We start from the raw sequence: 23,662 nt of genomic DNA on the forward strand, positions 1-23,662 counted from the left end.
AAGACGGTAAAAGACAAATTTTTTCAATTTGCGCCCCCCCCCCAAAAAAAAAAAAACTTTTCTCGTTGCGCTACTGCTCCTGTTGTCATCTTTTGACAGGCATAAAAGTTTTGTTAATTGTTTATCACTTAGAGATTTAGATAGATATTCAAAGTGGCTTTGACTTAGATATTAAAATATTTTCTTCTTCCAAAACACATTATTAGCATATCAGAGGAGCAGCTGAACTCGGAATAATTTCGAGATATGAAGTAAAAACGTACACCGTACGAAATTAAATATTCACGCATTATGTTTTTATAAACTAAATGCCAATTTTTTTTTTTTTTTTCATTTTATATTTTTCTACAAAACCTCCCTCCAGGTGTTAACTACATTTTTCTCGAGCGCCAGAGCATAAGCGTGCTCAAAAGACATTTGTACGACGGCGCCGATCAGGCTTGGCGCGGTCCTGGGGCAAGTATATGAATTAAAATATAGGCTAAACGAGCATTAAACATTAAACATTAAGCTGCAACACTTATAATAATTGACGATTATTTTAACAAATTAGAACCTAAAGCAAAGGGGAAAAACTCCCCCCCCCCCCCCACATTCGTACTAACAGAACGATCTACTCGTTATGATTTGTGTCCACATTTAAAGTATATTTGTGCGTAATATTTATGTTCTTAGTAGATTAATTGGCCTTTTGAGAAATTCTAAAAAACATAGTTTTTTTTTCCTTCTCTCACTCTCTCTTTTTTAAGAGAGAGAGAGAGAGAGAGAAAATAAACACTATCGTAAACTGAATAAATTTCAGTTATATGAGTATTCTGACTAAATGAATCTTTTTACTTTGAGGGAGAGTACAGTTTTACTTACTTTATAAATACTGTTTAAAAAGTAAGTAAGTCATAATCATCTAAATCTAAGTGAGTCAGTCCTTGTCATTATTGAAATCTAAATAATTGAGTCATCAAAAGTTTTGGAAAAATTTGCTGAAATTTCATAAGTCTATAAAAACCTTATAAAGATTGGTAAAATCGTAAAAAATCCTTTAACTGTAAAAACTGACGAATTTTCGTAAAAATTACAAAAAAATCAAGCAAAAATCTGCAGGTAAGAGTGAATTACAAACAGGGCCGAATTTGCCTATAAGATAAACAAGCTATTGCTTAGGGCCCCTGCTTTGAAGTGGGTCCCTAACTCCCAAAAAAATTAATGATTCGTCTCTTAAAAAAATGATAATTGCTTGAAAAAACTAATTTCATTTTTAAGTGCTTGAAAACCTTGAATATTTGGAAACGTGTGGCTACAAACCTTAAATTCTTAAATTTCTAACAAATGGTAGAGGGGGGAGGAAAGCCAAAATATGTCAAATTCAGCTTCTTGCCACATCCTGTATTAAAAATGTAAAAATCATGATTCTCACGTTTATAACATATTATTTGAAATACATTTTACAAAATTCCCTCCGGGGGAGAAACCCCCGGCCCCCTAAAATTGGAGATATTCTATTTCCCACTTAAAAAAGAGCCTTGCGTCACTCTCTTGATACTAGCTCCCTCTCTTCAAGTCAATTAAAAAAGGACAGCATGAAAACACACATTAATGAAAACGACACACAAAAAAGTAAAGCATGGACTTATGCATCACAGGAAACAGACAAAAACATGGGAGTGGGGGGCAATAACAATGTTGCTCCAAAAAAAAAGAAAAAAATCCTGCCCTCCCAGGAACTCGGTTCTAAATCCGCCTATGCGCAGTTTCAAGCAATGTTGTTTCGAATTCGTGAGCTTTCGCGAAATTTTGCGAAATTGAAAATCTGGAAACGAAATGAGATGGTCCGTAATGCTGGGAAGGGGGGGGGGTCAGAGGATTAGCATTCTGAAAACTTTCTTATTATAAGCGAACTAGAAAAAAAAAATAACAAGGAAAATAGAAATAGGACGGAGTGGGAGTAGTTGATCACTTAGCTGAAACTATTGAGAATTTTGAGTCCAAGATTTCTTTTTAAAAGTATTAAGTTTTAAAAGAAATTAAAGCTTTACCCCAACATCCTTATTCTTTCCGTATTGAAATCACTTTGCTTTCCAAAAATGCGTTCCTCCCCCCCCCCCCCCTTCAATAGTAAATATTTTTGAAAAACATTCAACTAAACATTCTGTAGGGGAGGGGGCACGGGGCGGTGCAACCAGAAGGGTGCCTCTTTCTTTAATACATAAACTAGCTGCGTAGCCCGGCTTTGCACGGTCCACCTCGAAAATAAAAAGTTATGTCAAGTGACCGCGAGTTCAACACTCAGGCTTGAACCAAAAAAAAAAAAAGTCAGTGAAATTTTGTGGCAGATTGCGGAAAACCCCCATAAAGTAAACATTTTAAATCCCCTGATTACAGGAAAAGCCTCAAAACAAAAACAAGAATTTTACCTGAGCATATTCGAGAAAAAAAATGGCAACAGATCTTTCATCTCAATGATTTTCTTCACGCTCACATACATTTTAATAAAAGCATTGTTGCGGAAAAGTTGAGATGAAGCACTGAATAATAATTTAAATGGAGGAAAGCCTTCGAAAAATAGGGCTTTGATTTTGATATCTAAGAGTCATAATTAATAGTTTTTAATTGATATCTCCGCTAATTATTATCGGAGGATTATGTTAAATAGCTAAACATGAAGACGGGAGGATTACGAATCCATCGATACCTGGTTCGCTGGTCAGTTCACTGTCGTTCGGGAGAAGAAGCTTGGACATAGATAGATAGATACTCAGATTTTATATGTACTAGCTGCGTCGCCCGGCTTTGCACGGTCCACCTCAAAATAAAAGTTATGTCAAGTGACGCGAGTTCAACACTCAGGCTTGAACCAAAAAAAAAAGTCAGTGTAGTTTTGCGGCAGATTGCGGAAAACCCCCCAAAAACAAAAAAGTAAACAATTTAAATCCCCTGATTACAGGAAAAGCCTCAAAACAAAAACAAGAATTTTACCTGTTCATATTCGAGAAAAAGAAATGGCAACAGATCTTTCATCTCAATGATTTTCTTCACGCTGTAAATTTTTAATAAAAGCGTTCATCCGGAAAGTTGAGTTGAAGCACTGAATAATAATTTGAATGGAGGAAAGCCTTCGAAAAATAGTGATTTTATTTTGAAATCTAAGAGTCATAATTAATAATTTTTAATTGATATCTCCGCTAATTATTATCGGAGGATTATGTTAAATAGCCAAACATGAAGACGGGAGGATGACGAATCCATCGATACCTGGTTCGATGGTCAGTTCACTGTCGTTCGGGAGAAGAAGCTTGGACATAGATAGATAGATAGATAGATAGATACTCAGATTTTATATGTATAAGATAAGATAGTTGAAGAAAAATGCTCAACCTTTTTTATGACATTACAGACATAGCGAAATAACATTCATGGCTCCACACATGAAGAAAAATGCTAATGTATGCATTTATTAGCATCATGTGCTTTCAGTGTAACAGATTGCACTTTTGAATAGCATATTTAGACACAAGGCAATAATTTTTCCTTTAGATAGGCAGCAAGGAGGACTGATTGTTTTAATGAGCAGTATAATTTCAGTGCTACTTTTATTCCGAAAAGTTCAATTTTATTTTTTTAGTTGGAGATTTTTTCCTCTATTTGGAGCATTTCATTTTTGATTGTTAGAGCTCGGCGCCTTTTTGACTCTGGCGCCGTCGTGCCCTGCACGACCTTGCACATAGGGACGGCGCGGCCCTGTAAGATACTTTCTACTGAGAATTTTTCCACATTGTCAACGTTATTATGCTTTTAGAATTTGTGATCATTTACAAATCACAAAATTTTTGACAAAATTAAAAATTTTAAAATTGAGGCTGACTTATATACAGGTTTGTGCTCTTACTATATTTCCAATATTAAAGGTCTTTCAATGCAGTTGAACCCCGAAAATCTCTTAAAACCCGGAAGTTTTTCTGATGTTATTTCAAAATCAAGGTTACTTTACTACATCAATTTCCACATTTCTTATTAAATGCAATTAATCTCTTTTAACTGAACACCCCCTTTACACGTGCAGTCTTCGTGCCGATGATGAATTCCCCTATTTCCAGAAAGAAAAACAAAGGGGAGGGGGAGATTTTTCGATTTTTTGAAAGGAAACTTATTAAAAAGAAAGAGAAGGTGAACTGTAAGAAGCAGCTTTATGTTTGATAAAGTCCTCTTTTCATAGTCTTGTGTGAAAAAATTTCGTTTGTTGCAATTGAGATTTTTTGTATAAGATTCGTTTTCGTAATTGCGATTTTTGTTAATCGTTGCTTTAATTCTGAGTTCATATCATTAAAATATTGATCTTGATTATTTTGTAGCTTTGCTTATCACATTTATTTTTTGTTTGTTAAAACGAGCGTTCATTTTTAATCGATCAACTGAACGCAATTCGCGGTTTTCTGCGTATGTGCATTCAGTCTTTATAGGCTAGAATCCGACGAAAGTTCACCTGCTCTCAAAATTTCTGTAATAAGTTTTAAAAAAAAATGGATAAAAATGTCACTAACGCGATGCCCCCCCCCCCAAAGAGCAAAGACGAACCCCCTTCGTCTTCAAATACAACTAAGCCCCAAGCGCCCCCTCCCTACAAAAACACAAATGTGCCCCTCAAAACACCCCCTCTTAAAAATTTCAATGGCGCAGTCCACGTCTAGCTGGGCACCCATGACGATAGTATGCGGCTTGTGTAAGTAAAACTGGGCAAATCGTAGGGTTGCCGCGAGTAAAATAATTGAGTGATTCTGCATATTTTCTGCAGTCATCGTCCAATTAAAAAAGAAATTTTGCAAAATCTGCAAAATGTCGAGTTTTGAGCCGCATAAGCGTTATTTGCCGCAAATTTAAGATCTACTACTTCTAATTAAAAAAATCTGCAGAAACTTGGCATTCCTGCAAAATTTAAAGACACCTGGAGAAAGTCAGCAGAGAGAGAATCCTATGATTGGCCCACTTCTGCTTAGATAACATCGTGTTAGTAATATTTTGCCAGATTTATGAAAGGTTCAACCGTGACACCGGAATTCCCCCCCCCCCCCCCAGAGTAGCGAGTACTCAAAAGGGTATAAACACACCCCTGGTTGATTTTCATTCTGTTTTAGAGGGTAGTTCATTCTTAAAGCTATGAATAAATCAGGATTGACCACCTCGGGGGGGGGGGGGGGGGGGAGGTCATGGTGCAGACTGCGCCATTGAAATTTTTAGGAGGGGATGTTTTGAGGGGTATTTTTTCATTTTTAAGGGGGTGGGTCTTTATGAAATTTGGGGAGGGGGTTGCGCCCTTGCTCTTTGAGTGGGGGTCACCTCTACATAATTGGTTACTAATTTTGAGACTAAACCTGGGTTAGTGAATAATACATGACGCCAGAACAGATACATTTAAACATTTTATTTTCTACATGTTAATATTTTTAAGTTACTAAGTTTTTAAGTACTATTTTTAAGTTATTAAGCAAGAAGAAAAACTTTGAATGAGGAATAAAAATTTGAACGATATTTAATTGTTCCTTGCATTGGCCGGGACTTTTAAGTTTTTTTTGTTTTTAATCTTGTGAAAACATTACTAATTTTACACGTCAGTGTTACAAATCTGTACTCAAAATCGCTATTTTACAAGGGATAGAAAAAATATTTGGCGCGTGCAAAGGATAAGACGCGCGCTCTTTTAACACTGGTGAACAATTGCAGGGTATTTTTTCTTCCGTTTGAATTTCTTAATGTGGACTAAGATTCTACATACAATGCAGTAATAAAAAAACTTTAGACTTCCATCAGTCTGACTCTGAAGTACAGAAGTGACAAAGTTATTATTTTAAATAATCTTTCATAGTTAAGTATTTTTAGACTATTTTGCTAGTCTAATCATTGGGGGCTCATGCGCGGGGGGGGGGGGGTAACTGCCACTCATTTTGGAAAAATATGGGGGCATGGGCGCCCATATGCAAAATTTTATTAGGGGGCTCAAATATTTTCTCTATAATTTAGCAGGATATTTTCCCCATGGAAACCGATTTCGGTCCTGATTCGAGTTATTAGCATTTGACATTTTAAATAACCTATTCATTAATGGCTGGAGAAGAAATGTTTTTACATTTTAAAAGCAACGAAGTTCTGATTTCTAAGGCCTCTACTTGCCCCACCCCCTCGCCCATATCGGCGCTTATTTAAGGGGGGATTTCCGCCCCTCTCATAAATTTAAGTTCAGGGCGCCCCTGATTAGACTTTAGAAAGGGCCCCACTTTGGGTTAATCGGATCCTGGATTGGATTTCGTTTTTTATTTTGCAATGTAGCTGCAGATACCTGTGGTGTGACATGTGCATTGTGTGAGTTTCCCCGCGATTCCCCTAACCCGGTTTTCAAGGTCAGACTTGTTTCAAACCCTCCCTCGTGACTCGGGAAGTAGACTCATCATTTTTTCCCGCGATAACGCCGGAATTTATTTTTTGGCGCGAAGCAATGTGATCGACACTGGCTGCTGTTTTTTACTGGAGCTCTAAAACTGAAGTTTTATCCCGCGCTTTTAATTTTTGTTTTGGCAATTATATCGTCGAGTTTTGAGACTTGACTTGTGATATGCTAAAGGCTACAGACAAGGTGCAGAGGCTAATGTTTGATTTGACCTTGGATACGCGCGCTCAAACTGACATGGAGTGTATGGGGAGTCCAGAGAAGGTAAACAAACTGAATGTTAAATACTGTGCTGCTGTAGCTTTCATCTTTTTCTATAGCTTTTCCAGTGGATCACATTTACCTAGTTTTTCGTTATGTGATTTATTTTTTTTGATTATTTTGTTTTTCATTTGGAGTCTGTTGTGAAAAATTAATTTTAAAACTTTTTTTTTTAATTAAATTTTGTACATTGTTATTATTATTATCAAGGTTCGAAAATATCATGATATTTTCGAAAATATCCGATATTTTCAATCAGCACAAACAAAAGTCTTTATAATTAATAGTAAATGCATCTTCAATTACTCTTTATTTTCTTACAATATTATTTCAATAACGAGGCTTAAAATTAATGTTTCTTTAATTACTTATGTTAAATATTTTATTTTTCATTTTTATCGATTTTAATAGAGTTAATTTAGTATGAGCTGTTTTTATTCTTTTTTTTTTTTACTTTTACAGCTATACAATTCAGAAATAAAAAATATGCATTAGTTGGTGCACAGTCAAAAGACATTTTTTTTTTCTGAACAACGTTTAATATTTAACTGGGCATTTTTAATCTGTATTAAAAATTTTTAAGTGACTAATAATTTTATGAATATAAAATAAAAAAGGATATTACATCACTTTGTAAAATTAATGATGTATTAATACATCATAAAAATATAGTACAAAACTTTTTGATTATTTTTAGTGATAAATGAATGAACAATATTACTACTATTAATATAACTTTTTGAAAATAGTGTAGTTTAAAAAATATTGAATATATCAAAACATTATGTATTTTCAAAATATGGGATATATTTCGTGATATATATCATGATATATATCAGCAAACCTTGATTGTTATTTTTTTATAGATATGTTAAAGTTTTTTGAAAAAGTTGATTAATAAATCATTGCAAAATCAGAAACATATACTTAGAATTAAATTGTGTGAAAATCTTTAATAAAAGAATTTCGGCACCTGAAAATTATTTTTTGTTGGGATAAATGCCTGGAACAATAGGTCTGTTTTTGCAAGCCCCTATTCTGATGAAGAGTCCATTTAGGGACCCAGAAAAGGTAGTAAGCAGGTCTATGAAAAGGATTGTTTATTGCAAATCTGTGCTTACTGTGACTGACCAATTTTTATTCCAGATGGCTAAGAATTAAATTCAAGCAATAATAATTTTTCACAATAAGCTTAAAGTACTATGCCCCCCCCCCCCTCCTCTCAAAAAATATTGAAAAATGAATAATGATGAGTGCAAGTGATTATAATTGAATGATGAATGAACATTCATTATTTGATAATGAATGCACTATAAAGTAATCAAAAATGAAAGATATTGCATATTTTCCCCAGCTATTTTTCCCCTTAAATTACATCTGAGGTAGTGTTTAACTTGAACAAAAAAAGGAACAGGGTGCTTCCAGATAAAAGGGCACTTTTAAACAAAAATTTTGTAATTGAAAAGCTGCTTTAGAAAAACTTCTTAGTATGCTATATGCATACAAAACCAAAGTTTTTTTTTATTGTACTTTTTTTTTTTGCAAATAATAAATATTTATAAAGATAAAGCTGTGGTGTTATTTCCTGTTTATTTGGTAAACATTTTCATGCTTAATGTTTTTCATTATTTATCGTTTATATTCAAAAAAAAAAAAAAATATAAGTTATTATAAGAATGCTTAATGTTTTTTCATTTTCTTTTAGATTTATAATGATAATAGAAATGTTTTTTGCACTCCTACTGGAAGTTCTTCATTTAAAGCATTTCGAGATGACTTTGTTATGTTTAGGAAGTTGTACCCTGGTTATGCTGAAGGTGAAGGTAATATATTTGATCTTATTTTTTTCTTCTGAATTTAATAAATATGTTTTAAAATATTGACTCCCACCTAGTTTAAGGAGTCCTAGTTAAGTTAGTTCTATTTAACAACTTTAAACGGATCAAAAAAAAAAAAAAAAAAATCCTTAAGTAAACTGGGTGCTTAAATAGAATGCTTCTAAAACTACAGTAGAGCAGGGTTGTCAACCTTAGAGAAACAGTTTGAGGAGCATCTGTGGTGATTTTGAGGAGCATTTTGAAATTTTCCAAAGCAACTTGGTATTTTGCATAAAATTCACTAAAAAAAATTAAAAACCACTTATCTAAAATAGTTTTTGAGCTTTGATAATCATTTTAAGCATGTGCATAAAAATAAAAAACAGCTTTGAACACTTTGTCATGCTTGAAAACGCTCGGCCGAGAAATGTGGAGAAAGACGATTTTTTTTTGCAGAGCTGCAGAGTTTCGCTATTTTTGAGGAGCAACTCCGCAAAATGCGGAGCAGTTGGCAACCCTGGTAGAGATTCAGGACCGTGAACAGTCGTCTTTAAATAGAGTGTCGTTAAAGAGAGAGCCAACTGTATTACCAAGTTAATTCGCACAAAATTGCAGAGAGGATGTCTTTTCACCTATAAGCTCATTTGAAAAAAAAATGTTCTTTGTAACCCAAAAAAACACATGTATACAGTTCTCTGTTATTTTGTGTTAATTAGCATTGTGATATTGCTGTTTACTTTTCTGCACGTTATTTGCCACCTTGTTGGATAATAAAGTTGATGAAGAAGCTTTTTTTTTTTTTTTTTTTGCTCAATCTGTTTCCTGAATGTTTTCAAATTATCCACCCATGCAAAATAAAATTAGAAAAAAAAAAAAAAACTTAAGATTTTGGTAATATTTCAACCAAGGTATTGATTGTTCCCTTTAATTTTTGTACCTCAGAGCCAGAAGGATGTTAGTCATATTATGATAATTTTATAGGAGAGAGGGAAAAAAAAATTCTGGTGCGTGTAAAAGATGAGACAGGCGTTCTTTTAACAGTGGTAAAAATTGAAAAGGATTTTCTTTTTATGAATTACATTCACATGGCTAGATGAGGAATAGACTTACATAGGCTACAATGCACTAAAAACAGAAAATTGCAATTTTTGGACTTACGTCAGTCTGGCTCTGAGATATAGAATTATTAGTTTGAAAACAAAATTCTGTTACTTTTTATTCAGTCACTTTTTCCTCATTAAATATATTTTACTGCCTATAAAAATGACCACTAAGACTTAAAAATATTCCTTTGTGTATGGTTTTGAATTTATTTTTAAAAGATTTGCATGTTATAAAGAGTAGAGAATTTGAAAAGAAAAACAGAATTAATATTTAACTCAATTTTGTACGAATTTCTTATTGATATTTCTCAATTTTACTTTGCAGATCCTTTTGAAAAGTTATCAGATGAAATAATCCTACATATATTTAAGTGGTTACCCAAAATGGTTTTAGTGAAATGTTCCCGAGTGTGCAAAAGGTGGAGAAACTTGAGGTATTTTTCATTCCAGGAGCAAAAAAATCTTATTTTTAAATTTATTCTCTTAAAAATCTTATTTTTAATTTTTACTAAATGTTGAAAAAGATTAAGAACGTATAAGGTTTTGTGCTTTTCGTAGAAATCTAAACAAGTTTCAGTATGATTTGTCAAAGGAAAAATAAGTCGTTAGATCTAGATGACCTATGCAGGCCCCTCATTTCAAAATTTTCCGAGGGGAGGGGTGTTGCAAAGTGTCTGTGTTCAATTGTTTTGTAGGGGGAAACAACAAAATATGTACAAAACTGCCTGATTTCACCATGTTTCTAGAATCCGGGGGGGGGGGGGAGGATTTCAATTAATTCCTCTCTTGATTGCCCAAATGACGGCCCTGGACATACACAATAGTTTGTTTAAAAGAAGTGTTTGTTGTATGTTTTACTTCTGGCTTTATTTTGGAATATCAATTCATATAGATCAGGTAGCTCTGATAAATTGAAATTTGACTCGGCGATGTTTACTTCTGTTTCGGGTAATAAAGAAGGGTAATTGGGGACGAGTTGGTTTTCATTTGTAGTAGTCTTGCAAAAATATTCCAATGGAAATCTGTGCCAATAACGCATTTCATTTTCACTGAACTCCCTAAAACCAGGTAAACATTGTCAAGACCATAGCTCAACTAAGCGAAGTCACATTACACAAAGGGTTACACGAAGTTTGTTACACAAAGGAAACAAACACAATAAATGCAAAGAATAAACAGCATACAAGAAATGAGGAGAACTACTGCAGATCAGGAAGTTCATAAAAGCTCTGACATTCCAAAACAATATCATTTCCTGATTTCAGCACATCTCTGAGACTTTAAACATGTTGACACAAGAAGATGCAGTCATGATGTCCACCCTATGAATCTGACAAGCATGCAAAGGGAGGATATTGATGATATTCTATTCAGATGTTCTGCCGTATTATCATAATGTATCCTTAGCCTGAAATTCTCTGTTGTCTCCTTATGGGGGTCTGGCATAATTTTCCAACTATCTTGGGTTTTTTCTCAGGTTTTTCTCATTGATTTACTGCTTGGTCAGATTTAATAGTATCTACCGACTTATCGTGCAACTCTTATCCGGAGTTATGTGACTTCGTATTAATGAGAAATATAAATTAGTTTGGGAAACCATTGAGATTTAAATAGTTCATATTAAATTATCAATCAAATAAATCCCAGGGAGGAATGAGGATTAGTTTTTAGTGCCAATTGGGGGGGGGGGTATAGCATATTATGCAGCTTAATAGTTTTTTTTTTTTTTTTTTTTTTTTGACCAACTTTAAAAAATGGGGAGGTTTCCAATTTGGAAATCTTTCCGTGTATGTCCCCCCCCCTCCATAAAAATGAACAAGGTTTTTAAGTGACTCCAGGAAAATTGATTCGTTATCTTAATCTTCAAGTGAACAAATCAACCTTTTTATTGCCCTCGATTCCTACATGCAAAGTTATCCATTGAAACATAATTATTGTTCCTGAGAAAGTTTTGGGCATTTCTGAATACTGAAAAGACCCAAGTTTCTGTGTAATGATTTGTATTTTGTAGTAGCGGCCTGAATGGCCACTTGAGAGCCAACCAGAATAACTGAGCATTCACTAAAATAAAAGCATCAAGAAGGATAAATTGAGACAGTGAGAAGCAAAGGGATGCAAGTGGCAAAATTAAAAATTTGGAGATAGCCGGCAGGGGCGGCATTTCAGCATTTCATTTGGGGGGTCGACTTAAATATGAATTACCTCTGTATGGAACAAAACACATACAGTAGAAGACCATTATAACGCACACCTTGGGACCAGAGCTTTTGCATTATACAGGTTTTTGCGTTATATAGATCATTTCACAAATTTTGAAACTAATATTCAGAATATATCTATATATTAGCACTTCAGAATGAGTTTTATCTGCAATGAGTATTAAAGCACCAATATTGCAATTAGTTATTCACAAATAAATATGTTTCACAATCAAAATCCTGCACTTCTGCTAGCTTCATGGTTGGCATAACAGCTGCATTTTCAAGAGCCATCTGGTATTTTCTGTTTACTATGAGTACTAATTTTCAATTTAAAGCTTTGAAATAAGATGGAAAGATGAAAAACTTTCAAAATTTAATTAGCCAAACAATTTTTATTTTTGCAAAGCTAAACAGAAGGATTTTTTTAACTTCAAAACCTATTGTTTACTTCTGAAAAATAGTGAATTTTATAGAGAATTGCGTTATACAGGTTGGCGTTATAACGGTCTTCTACTGTATTGGCTAACAGCAAGTAATCATGATATGGGGGGAGACTGCATAGTTAAAGAGCCCACAGAAAAGATATTTGTTGATGTGATATATTATTTTAAAAAATAGTATGTATTTTTAAAAAGTATCTATGAAAGTATTACTTTGCATTGAGCAGCTGACATGGGTTTCTAGCAGAAGAAAGTGATGAACACTCATTTAATAGGCACACTGAAAATATGAGCGTAACAATAAATGTAAAATACCAAGGCATTTTCTTGTGAAAATCATGCAGCCACACCACTGCACGGGCCTTGCATAACCATCGTTACGCAGCGCACACAAGAACGAGATATTTAGCCTATATAATGGAATGACGTCTTTAGTTAAAATTAACCATGATTCTTCATCAGTTCTTTCTTCTCTCTTCGTGTCTCTGCCTCCTCTTGAACTCCCTATTTGCCACCCCTGATAACCGGTACAAATAGTAGGGGAACCTCTCCTCTGTCTTGAGGCAAAATAAAGTATATGTAGTCGTGGTAGGTGCTGATGTAGAGCATGATTTAGAAAAAAAATTCAATGAAAGCCTACTTAGGATGTTATCTTTAAATGCGTTTTACTCAAAACTTGAAAATGTCCACTCACATCCCTTTGCTTCTCACTGGCTCAATTGTTACAAACTAAGCTCTTTAAGGGAGCAGTGGTCTTTAATAGACTACTCCAGGACTTCAACCAATAAAGCAAGAAGCTGGCAAACCCCCTAGAGCAGTGGTGCCCAACCATTTTTACCAGAGGCTATATTAAGGCGAATCTTGTGGTCCAGTATGCATATAAAGTTTAAATATTTAAATTTTATATGGAGAAAACTGAAAAGGAAAGAAAATTATTACATATGAACATTTGTTTTGGTAATCTTTGGGCCGTAATTTTAACTCCATAGTTCAAATTTGTGAGTTTATTGATCATCTCGAGTGCATTTATATGTAGTAGACCTTCATTAAGCCTAATTTAACTTAATCCAGACAGCCATTTAGATTTGAAGTAGAGTCGCAAAAAACCCAAGGTAATTTGGGTTCATGCCATCTCGGAGGACTGAAAATTCGTATTATCTGAAAACTTTTTCCAGGTTACAGTTTTACACTTTTTGGATTACATAAAGAGGAGTGAAGTGTGAAGTACAAAGTGCCATGTACAACAGAGTTCGTACGGGTCATGGAAATCCTGGAAAGTCATGGAAAAAAAGAAACAAATTTCAGATCTAGAAAAGTCGTGGAAAATTGACATTTTCATTCAAAGTCATGGAAATTTATTAAAAGTCATGGAAAAATGTCCTGGACTAAGAGAAAGTAACAGTAGCTAAAAAAGCATTAGAAATCTAGAGTGATTTAACAGTATTGCACATATAAAAGCTATTAAAACTGGAAAATAGAACGATCCCAAAAACATATCTGAATTTTGAAATCTCATTACATCCACTTCTGCAGCAGCCGCTCGTCCTTTTCCCAATGTGATCTTATTGCTTGGATATCACTCATTTCATATTTACTATTATTTTAAACACTTTTAATATTTTATGTTCTATGGTAGCGAACTTACACTTTCTTGATTTTGCCACGCCCACTCAAAAAACTCAATTCAATTGCATCCGAGTTCGTTTCCATCACTCGTAAAAACTTAATTACTAAATCTATCAGTTTATCTCAATTTGTTGAAAGTTTTAGAAAATGAAGATCTTTTGCCCGGAAATATAATACAAAAATAGGGGAATTCTAATATTCTAAAACAGTAGTGCCCAACATATGGCCTGAAAAACTTAATCCATGCGGCCAACTGCTACGTTCAATGTCAGGAATCCAACACTATTAATTTATATGCATTTGAAAATGTGCAAATAAGTTAACAAGTACATTTTAATTAGAAGATTAATTCGCTACTGATTTTTTTTTTTTTTAAATAAATATCTGGTTTAGAAACATAAGTTTACTGAAGTATGTGGGTTTATTTTAAAGAACCAAAATACTGTCAAATTATGTGGATGATTAAATGCACTGTTGACACTAAAATGCAACTTTTGAAGCAGGTTTATTGAAACTTAGTAATGACTCATTTAACCTTTCTCCCATTCATTATCATTCTGCCCTTTTACAAAGAAATTTTTAGACATTTAATTATCATTGTATTGCTTTCACTGTATTTTACTTTACTTAAATTTATATGATAAAGATATAATAGTGTAGTTTTTTAGGTGTACACTGATATTTTTTTCAATCATGAGTAAGTGCTTCAATGAGGTAGTGGCATTCACATAGAAGTTTTGCTAATGCTCATTGCCAAAAATTGGCAAGTTTGATATTAAATAGTCTACTATTCTCTCTGTCACAAGGTCATGAAATTTTTTATGAAGTCATGAAAAAGTCTTGGAAAAGTTATGGAATTGTTTCATCCAAACAGTGTATGAACCCTGGTACAAAGAAAAAGGAGTACAGTAAAACCTGCAATGTTGACCACTTTTGTCGGGTACAGAATTAGTCTTACACCATATATATCAAGCTCTATAAGTTGACCACCTGTCTAAGTTGCTTCACAGATGGATCAGTTTCATGTGCCTGTAGGTGGGGCACCTTGAGTATATAAATATATTGAGCAACAACTGGTAGATATTAATGATATGAGTGAGAAAGACATCTTTGATAGTTTGGAGGGCAAACTATTTCTGTGAGAGTTTAGAAACGCATAGTTGTTATCAAGGTTGTTTTGACCTCTCTGGTAATAATCCAAAGTGCTTTTTCTGAGCTCTTCTCAAAGAATCATCCCTTATGTCTTAAAAATCAAAACCTCACACCATATTTTATGACAGGTTTAACATGTGTTGTACATTTAGCAGTAAGTTACCGCCCCTAAGCCAGGGCTAAAGCAGAACTTCATGCAGTATACCAGAATGGATGTAATAACTGGGCTGTCTGGTATATTGCATGTGTTGTACATTTTATTCAGTGTAGTCTGTATGCTACGCCGCTTGACACCAGCTAGTATTTTTGCAATTGAGATTCTTTTCTGCTTATTCTTTGGTAGTATTCACATGATCAGCAATATTGAATTTATTGTCCAATAAGATTTATTGCATTGCTGAGAAATAAAAACAAGCAGTCATATGCTTTCTGCTATTTGACAAAAGAATCTAATATATATTCTGAAGAATTATTTTTAGAATAAAATATTTATCTATATTTTTATGCTGTATACCAGTTGTAAATACACTATAATACTCTGTACAGATTCTATACCATTTCATAATCTCCTTCAGAAAGGCAACAAATGGAAGGTGTAGAAATGCTAAAGTAGGGCTTAGAAAAATGTTTACAGGTTATTAATTTACTCTTTTATGTATAATTTTGATCACATAATCTAGATCAAAAACATGCCACATCATGATTTTTAAAAGATGTGTGCCGAACTATCTCTTTTTACTAGTCTTACTAAATGATGCTAATGAGGAAGCTTTTTTCAGCTATGATGAAACATTGTGGAGGAGGTATGATTTTGGAAAGAAATTAGTTAAGCCTGGTGTTTTAGGAACTCTTTTGAGTCGCGGTACAAGTGTGTTGAGGCTAACTATGTCCGAAGTGAGTTGAATTATCGATATTTCCTTTTAATGAATGACTTGCATTGCTATTTTAAGTTATTAAATGAGCTTGCCATAAAAAAATTGTATTATCAAGTTAAGTAAATCATGACATGCTCTAAAATATATTAATCTTCAGCCAGGGCGTGCTTAAGGCATTGTATCTGTAATGCTTCAATAAGTGTAAAGGTACCTCTCTAGTTGACCAATGAGTATATTGGAACAAATCGTCACCTCAGAGCAACAATAAGATATCTTAATGTTATTTCTGGGATTAGATATCACACTGTTGCTTTGAGGCGACGATATGGTCGCAAATGAAATGCTGACACACTAATGTATATTAAGCCAGAAACTGATAAATGCAAAGGTGGTCAAAAAATATTGTACAAAAACGATTTTATACATCCTTTTTTGAAGTTTAAGAAAGGTGTAAAGCGGTTGTTTTAATTTGTGGCCTGTAGCTGTAATACATGTGCCTCAACAACAATCGACCCACAGAGATTGACAAAAGCTTGTCATATTGGCTTGTCACTACGACAATCGGTGCGTTATTCCGAATCACATATTACAATAGCAGTGCTCAAATTTCAACAACTTCATTCAACCTTTTTCATAAACTAAAATATTGTGTGAAATCATCCTTGTGTATTAAATTTGTGAACCGTTTTGCATCCGTTAGTTTCTGGCTTTGTGTGCATATAGTGCATCAGTATTGTGTTTGCAAACATTTGTTCCTGTGTTGTTATTAGTCATAACATGGGTGGTTATCATCTCTCTAAGTTTGTTGAAACATTTCAGATACACCCTGCAATATGTATTTATGCTAGTGTGCGGAATTTATATGTGTAATTACACTTTAAAACAACTAGAGCTGGAAAAAATTAAGTATTGAACAAATCCTGAACACTACAAGCAAATTGTTTTTGTCTTTTGCTGATTTTGGGCACTTTTTTAAAAAATAAGTAAACAGCTTAAGTTGATAAAGAAATAAAATTAATAAATATTGTTGAATTAAGAAAGAGTTTTAGTATCTTTATGTGGTCTCATTCAACTAATACTTTCCAAAACATCAGTGTATAAATTGGTCATGAATCAAGCCCCCCCCCCCCACACTAGGGTGCATCATACGCCCCATCGATTTTTTTTCCGTTTACAAATGCTTTGTCCCTAAGCTACTTTTATTCTACATACAAAATTAATCATTTGTGTGAAATTTTTCCCACTTTGAACAATATCTATGTGTTCCACCTGACAATTGAAAGTTATGAAAACTCAGAAAAATAACACACTAAGCAATTTTTTACATTTATTTAATTATCGAAAGAATTATTTGATTTATTGAAGCCAATTTATTGTATATTTCATAATATTACTTTGTTAAATATAAATGTTGGCTTAAAAGTTAGTTTTTAATCAATTTTCCTCCTTTTCCGAAGATTTGGCAGTTGTTTTCAATCATGCTCAACTACTTGTAATATATTCTGGTAAGGATCTTCAGTTTTGGCTGATATTAAAAAGTCATTGGTCAGCTTTATTCCTCGCTCAGCACAATCGTTTACTACATTTATTCCTTTCAAATTAGTTTTTGAAGTCTCATATGAAGTACAACTTGGCCACTGTTTAACATCTTCCACCTTGAATTCTGAATCTAACTTCAAAATTAAAAATAAAAACCAGGAATCAATGCCAACAAAATCAGACAGTGTTGAAGAAAAATGAATTTCTGTTGGAAACTGTGGTTTTCCAAATCCCATACTAAATATATGTTTTGGATTAGAAAGATTAGCTGGTCTAATGGCTAATATACTGTCAGCAAGAGCATGTCGTCTGCTTCAGGCACTTTATCACTCCATAGTGCTAGAGGTACAGTTTCTTCTGTGAGATACCAAAGGTGATTTTTAAAAGCCTTAATTGCACTTCCAGAAATTTCTGAATTAATAATACTATAGTTTATAAGTAAATGAAAGAATTGTAAGTCATTCCATGGTGCATCGAAGACAGAAGTGCACATCATCCACCATGAACTATATACCAAAGTGACAAAATTAACAAAATTTCTAAATTTTAAAACTTTTTAATGTGTAGTTATTGTTCCAGTTGGTAGTTCTTGGATTTGATGTTGAAATAAGCAAATTTTGATTGAATAAATTAATTTTGCCATCTGCTTTTTATAAAGCTCCTAGACATTTAAAGTCTGCTGCAGTTATCTCATTTGGATCGTTTACTGAGAATAAAAGACAAAGTTGAACAAATTCTAAGTAGTCACCTCTGCAAAACACAACATTTGATTTAGCTAATTTGATAATATTGTTTTTGCACTCGTCAATTAATCTTCTTGCGGACTCACTGAATGAACTGTCATCAAATTTGGATAAATTTATAGGTATATCAGCATCACTCTCTTCCACAAACTGCAGTAATGTATAATGTTTGCGAAATCTTTTAAACAAATATGTCTGGTGACGTCGATGTCTCAATTTTTAAATCGTCAAACACATGTGACAGTATAATTTCTCCTATGTGGTGACGGCAAGCTGACCACAGGAGAGCTTTACCCAAACGCTCTTGAATAGCTACACATGCTGCTGACAAACGACATATTAACTATTGAGTCAGAACAGTTCATTGAATTTAGCAAATACGTTGTTAAATTAGCAATGATATCTCAGTATTTTTCTTTTTTTTTGGCGGCTCCTATTGGATATGCTAGTACACCAAGAAGCTTAACTTGATATGAATTACCCACTATAACTGCAAGCCTTTCTTCTTCAATATTTTGATTTGTTAAAGTTGGTAAGAGTTAAGAATCCCAGTGCAAAGTTGCAAAATCATAACCATTCCATTCATCCTTACAAGATTTGACAATGTCTCTGACACTTGATCGTCTTACTCTGTCTGTTGTTGCATGTGATGTTGAAATTTTGGATGATTCACCACCAGTTTCTGCTATTAAAACTTTAGTGTATGAAGCTTGCTGCGCTGTTGTCATTTTAAATGTGTTGCTAATGACATAACATCAGGTCGTTTTATAATATCATGTGGAATAAAAACATATATATACCAGTTCATTTTGTATGATGATGATTTCTGGTATTATGAGCATTATAAATCTGATCTCTCGGAACAGTCTCGTCACTTGCATCATATTTTCATCTCTTTCAATTTCATCAATAATAGCTGAATTAAAACTTGTATTGAAGTTCCTTGTTTCCTTGGCTATTTTTTCACAAAATGTGTGCTTTTGATATTTCACGCATTTCCTGATACTTAATGTTTCGGTGTAACATTTTATCATGTGAGCCAAAGGTTGCTAGATGATCACTTTTCATAGATTGAAGAAAAGCTAAATCTTCTGGATTTTTTATAAGACATTATACATTTTTAGGCCATAATGAAAATGTTTTAGCTAATTCTTCTTCCATTTTCTTTACTTTATTAATGGAATTTGTTGTACTTCTTCTTTGAAGAGGAATTGCTTTTAATTTTGTGTTGTCTTCATGAAGTTTTAGTATTTTCTCACAGGATTTACTTTCAGTAATCATTGGAATGTTTGTTTTTGCATAGAAATCAGATATTTTTGACAAGACAAGTTTTGAAGACTCCCATTTGGTAAGATTCTGATCGGTACCTTTCTCAATATGATACATCAAGCAGCAAAGCACTTGAAAGCTAGTGGGTAAACGTGAGCCCTTAAATTCCGAGTCCTCTTGAGTTATTCAAGTCCAAATACCATCGAAGATTGTCTGGTTTCGACTTTCACCTTTTGTACAGATGAACAAGGTTTTGTTTGTGGAGAAAATGTCACTGAATCAACAGCAGCTGATTTACTCATGTTTATTGAAAGATTTCAAAATATGTTACTTTCGAAAATTCATAAACCTTATGAATTAAAATAGCATAGATCAACTTATTTAAGTGGTTTACAACACATATGCACAGACTAACAAGAAGAAAAGGTATAAAGAACTAGCATTAGCAGTTGTATGATAGAAGAAAATGGTAGAAAGTTGAAAACAAATAGTGAACCTAAACTTACAGTTACAAAAGCTGTTATGGAAAGTTACTGAAAAAATGGTAACAGAGTGAGAGAGTTGAAGTTAACACAGGTACAATGTAAATTAAATAATTTAAAAGTTATTTCCCAGTATTGCACTTTGAGTCACTTATAATTGTTCATTTACCTTAAAAAAGAAACTTCTTGTTTGAGGTGGGATACCTAAATCAATTTTGATTTTTATAAAAATTCACAGGAGTACTATCTAGTGGTATGAGAACATTTTTAAATTAGGGACAAAACAATTTTAGACTAGTCGGGCAAATAATGCACCCTACCCCACACACACACATGCAACTAAATCAGAAGTAATGAGAAACAGAAAAGATAAGGAATATTATGCTTTTTTTTCTGAAATTTACTTTTTATCTGTATGTTTTATTTTTTGATACAATTTAAAACTTCGTGTTATGCTTAAAATTTAGCTAAATGTTTCTTCTTCTTCATCATCAGCACAACAGCCTGGTGCAGGCCAAGGCTTTCTCCGTCTGCTTCCTCCAGGCGGTACGACACGTTGCCAGGTTTCTCCACCTGTTCACTCCCAAAATTTTTAGGTCCTTCTCAACACTAGCCAGCCACTTTGTTGCTGGTCTTCCCCTTCTCCTTGTACCCTCAATCTTCGAAAAAGTAAGCTTTTTAACCGGGTCCAGATCTGCACGCCTAAATACGTGCCCCAGCCATCTGATTCTATTGGCTTTAATTACTCTTAAGTTGTTGGGTTGTCTGTATTTATGGTATACTTCAAAGTTATATAAACTTCTCCAAGCATCATTTTCTTTTACTGCTCCAAAAATTGACCGCAGGATCTTTCTTTCAAAAATGAGAAGTCTGTTTTCCTCTGTTTTATTAATTGCCCATGTCTCACTACCGTATAAAATGATCGGTCTTATGAGGGTTTTGTATGAATTTATTTTTGTATTAATGTGGAAAGGAGCTTAGATTTTAATTGGCTCTTTAAGCCAAAGTAGCATCTGTTTGCCATCAAAATTCGATTTCCAATTTCAACTTTAAACTCATTCTTACTGGTTATAAGCGCACCCAAGTATTTAAACTGGGTGACTCCTTCAAAAGTATAGTTTCCAATATTAAGCGGCTGCACATCATGTATTCTAGTGCTCGCAACCAAAAACTTAAGTTTTTTCCTCGTTTACAGCCAAGCCCAACTCCTTGGCAGCGCTCTCAAGGGCAACAAATGCCTCAATGACATCCTGTTTTCTTCGCCCAACGATGTCGATATCGTCCGCGTATGCCAATATCTGTATAGTTCTCTGCAGGATTGTGCCTCTAGTGTTGATACCCGAGTCTCGTATAACCTTTTCAAGGGCTAAATTGAACAAAATGCAAGACAGAGAGTCTCCTTGTCTAAGGCCTCTCTCTGTATAGAAGTCCTCCGATACTTCAGACATGGTCTTAATCCTGCATTTTACGCTTCGCAAAGTCATTTTTACAAGATTGATAAGCTTAGGAGGGATTCCGAATTCGTACATTGCTTCAAGCAATTTATTCCTGTTGATACAATCATATGCTGCCTTGAAGTCAATGAACAGATGGTAGGTATCAATTCCGTACTCTTTGGTCTTTTCCAGGATTTGTCTTATAGAGTGAATTTGGTCTATGGTAGACTTCCCCTCCAGGAAGCCACATTGATAGTTTCCTACAACTTTTAAAACATACGGAAGAAGTCTACGAAATAGGATGTTGGAAAAAATCTTAAAAGCCACATTCAGAAGTGTGATATTATGGGGTCTTATTCAACTAATACTTTCCAAAACATCAGTGTATAAATTGGTCATGAATCAAGCCCCCCCCCCCCCCCACACACAACTAAATCAGAAGTAATGAGAAACAGAAAAAATAAGGAATATTATGATTTTTTTTCTGAAATTTACTTTTTATCTGTATGTTTTATTTTTTGATACAATTTAAAACTTCGTGTTATGCTTAAAATTTAGCTAAATGTTTAGTAATGAGAATAACAAAGAATAATAAGTAATGCTAGTTTAGAATAAGTAATGCAAAGAGTAAGTAAGCTTAAAAGGAAAATCTTTTGTTTAAAGAAAATCTGCGTTAATTCTTAGCATCACAATTTAATATTCATGGTTCAAATGAATCAAAATTTTAAATCATGAATTGTGTCGCCCCTTTGATTTTGTTTTTAATGTAGACAACTTTGTTTCAGATAAAATCTCCTGTTTTCTTAGTTGATCCAGATGTTTTAGCAACAAATATGTAAGTTTTTATGGAAAATAATTTTGACAACTTTGAATTTTAAGTTACATTTTACTTAATGTTTCCGCCTCAATCTTCGCCATATTTCCACATTCTAACTATGTTTCTTGCAATACTTCCTTTTGACTTTTCAGGTCTTTTTGCAAACTTCAGTACTTAGATTTAAGCATGGTAACTGTTTCGGAAGAAAATCTTGCATGTCTACTTCTTGTGTGTAATAAGCTAAAAAAGTTAAGCCTTGAAAATTGTACTTTGAACGAAGCCTGTTGCAGGTAAGACGATTCAATTTTTTTTCTGCAAGTATTATTTCCAAAAGTTAAATTAACACCATTTCTATCTCTTCTTTTTTTTCCAGAAACATTGCTCAAAATACAGAACTGATTGTTTTAAATATGGCTATGTGTCAAGGTCTGACGTCAAGAGGGCTTGTCAAAATTTGTGAAAGCTGTTCTAAGTAAGATACTTGTTATGTATTTAAACTCTGAGTGTTCAAGATGAACACATTTATCATAAAAGAACTCCATAATTACAAAAGAGGGAGTATTCAACAACTATAAAATCGCCTGTCAAGGTATGACGGGTGAAAATTGCTTCTACATTTGAACGAAGCCATTGCGAATGTTTGGTGATATATTGATACTTGAAATTGTAACCCTAACTCCAGTGAATTAACCTAAACTCCAGTAGGTAGTATTCATTGTAGAGCACTTTCTCATTTCTTCATTCTCCGAAAATTGCAGTCTTGCCAGTAAAAAAGTTAAGTTACCGGAGTGAGTTCAGCCTTGTTAAAATAAAGCATTTTCCTGCATGTCAAACATTACCAAATATATTGACAAATTATCATGCCATGGTGCGAGTTTCATTGTTGATGACCTCAGGAGCATTACTTGATCATTCGCTATTATACAGGATGGTTATAATTAAAGTTCCACTTTCAAAACGCTGTAAAAATAAAACCACTGGTCAGAATGACGTCAAATTTGAACGTAATATCATCAAAGACGGGGGGAACGTATGGCAGAAAAAAAATAAATAGTTGGAATTTTTAGCAATAGATGGCGCTGTAAGCATCATAATTTAATTAAATCGATTTTTAATTGTCCTGAGGCCAAAAACCGCAGAAAAAGCATCAGTAGAAATCAAATCGTTCTTTAATTTTCGTGAGACTGGCGCAAAAGATGTTCAATATGCTGTCCCCTGCCCGTTTTCTTAAACAAGTTGAAATCAAGATACAGCATGAAGTGTTTCCGGGGTCACATTTAGAATGTGTTGTGCAATGTATGCCTTCAGCTCAGCAAAGTTTGCAATCAGAGCATTGAACACAAAAGTTTTCAGATAGCCCCATAACCAGAAGTCACACGGGTTAAGATCAGGTGATCGTTACAGCCACACTGTAGTGAAATGGCAACTTCAATGTGTGGTGCGCATGACAGGTGTTTTGATTTACATA

At 33.7% G+C, this 23,662-nt stretch overlaps 1 protein-coding gene across 1 annotated transcript in view; it reads left to right on the plus strand.

The window, feature by feature from the left end:
• The window catches only part of LOC129216786 (S-phase kinase-associated protein 2-like), a 59,846-nt gene that overhangs the window by 25,374 nt on the left and 10,810 nt on the right, over positions 1 to 23,662 (plus strand). The window contains exons 2-7 of the mRNA XM_054851002.1: positions 8,400 to 8,517; positions 9,940 to 10,048; positions 15,813 to 15,927; positions 22,163 to 22,212; positions 22,347 to 22,484; positions 22,568 to 22,666. Of these exons, the coding sequence (XP_054706977.1) occupies positions 8,400 to 8,517; positions 9,940 to 10,048; positions 15,813 to 15,927; positions 22,163 to 22,212; positions 22,347 to 22,484; positions 22,568 to 22,666 (629 nt within the window). The remainder of the gene's footprint in view (positions 1 to 8,399; positions 8,518 to 9,939; positions 10,049 to 15,812; positions 15,928 to 22,162; positions 22,213 to 22,346; positions 22,485 to 22,567; positions 22,667 to 23,662) is intronic.

This window comes from Uloborus diversus, chromosome 2 (genome assembly GCF_026930045.1).
Source record: "Uloborus diversus isolate 005 chromosome 2, Udiv.v.3.1, whole genome shotgun sequence".
Lineage (NCBI taxonomy): Eukaryota > Metazoa > Arthropoda > Arachnida > Araneae > Uloboridae > Uloborus > Uloborus diversus.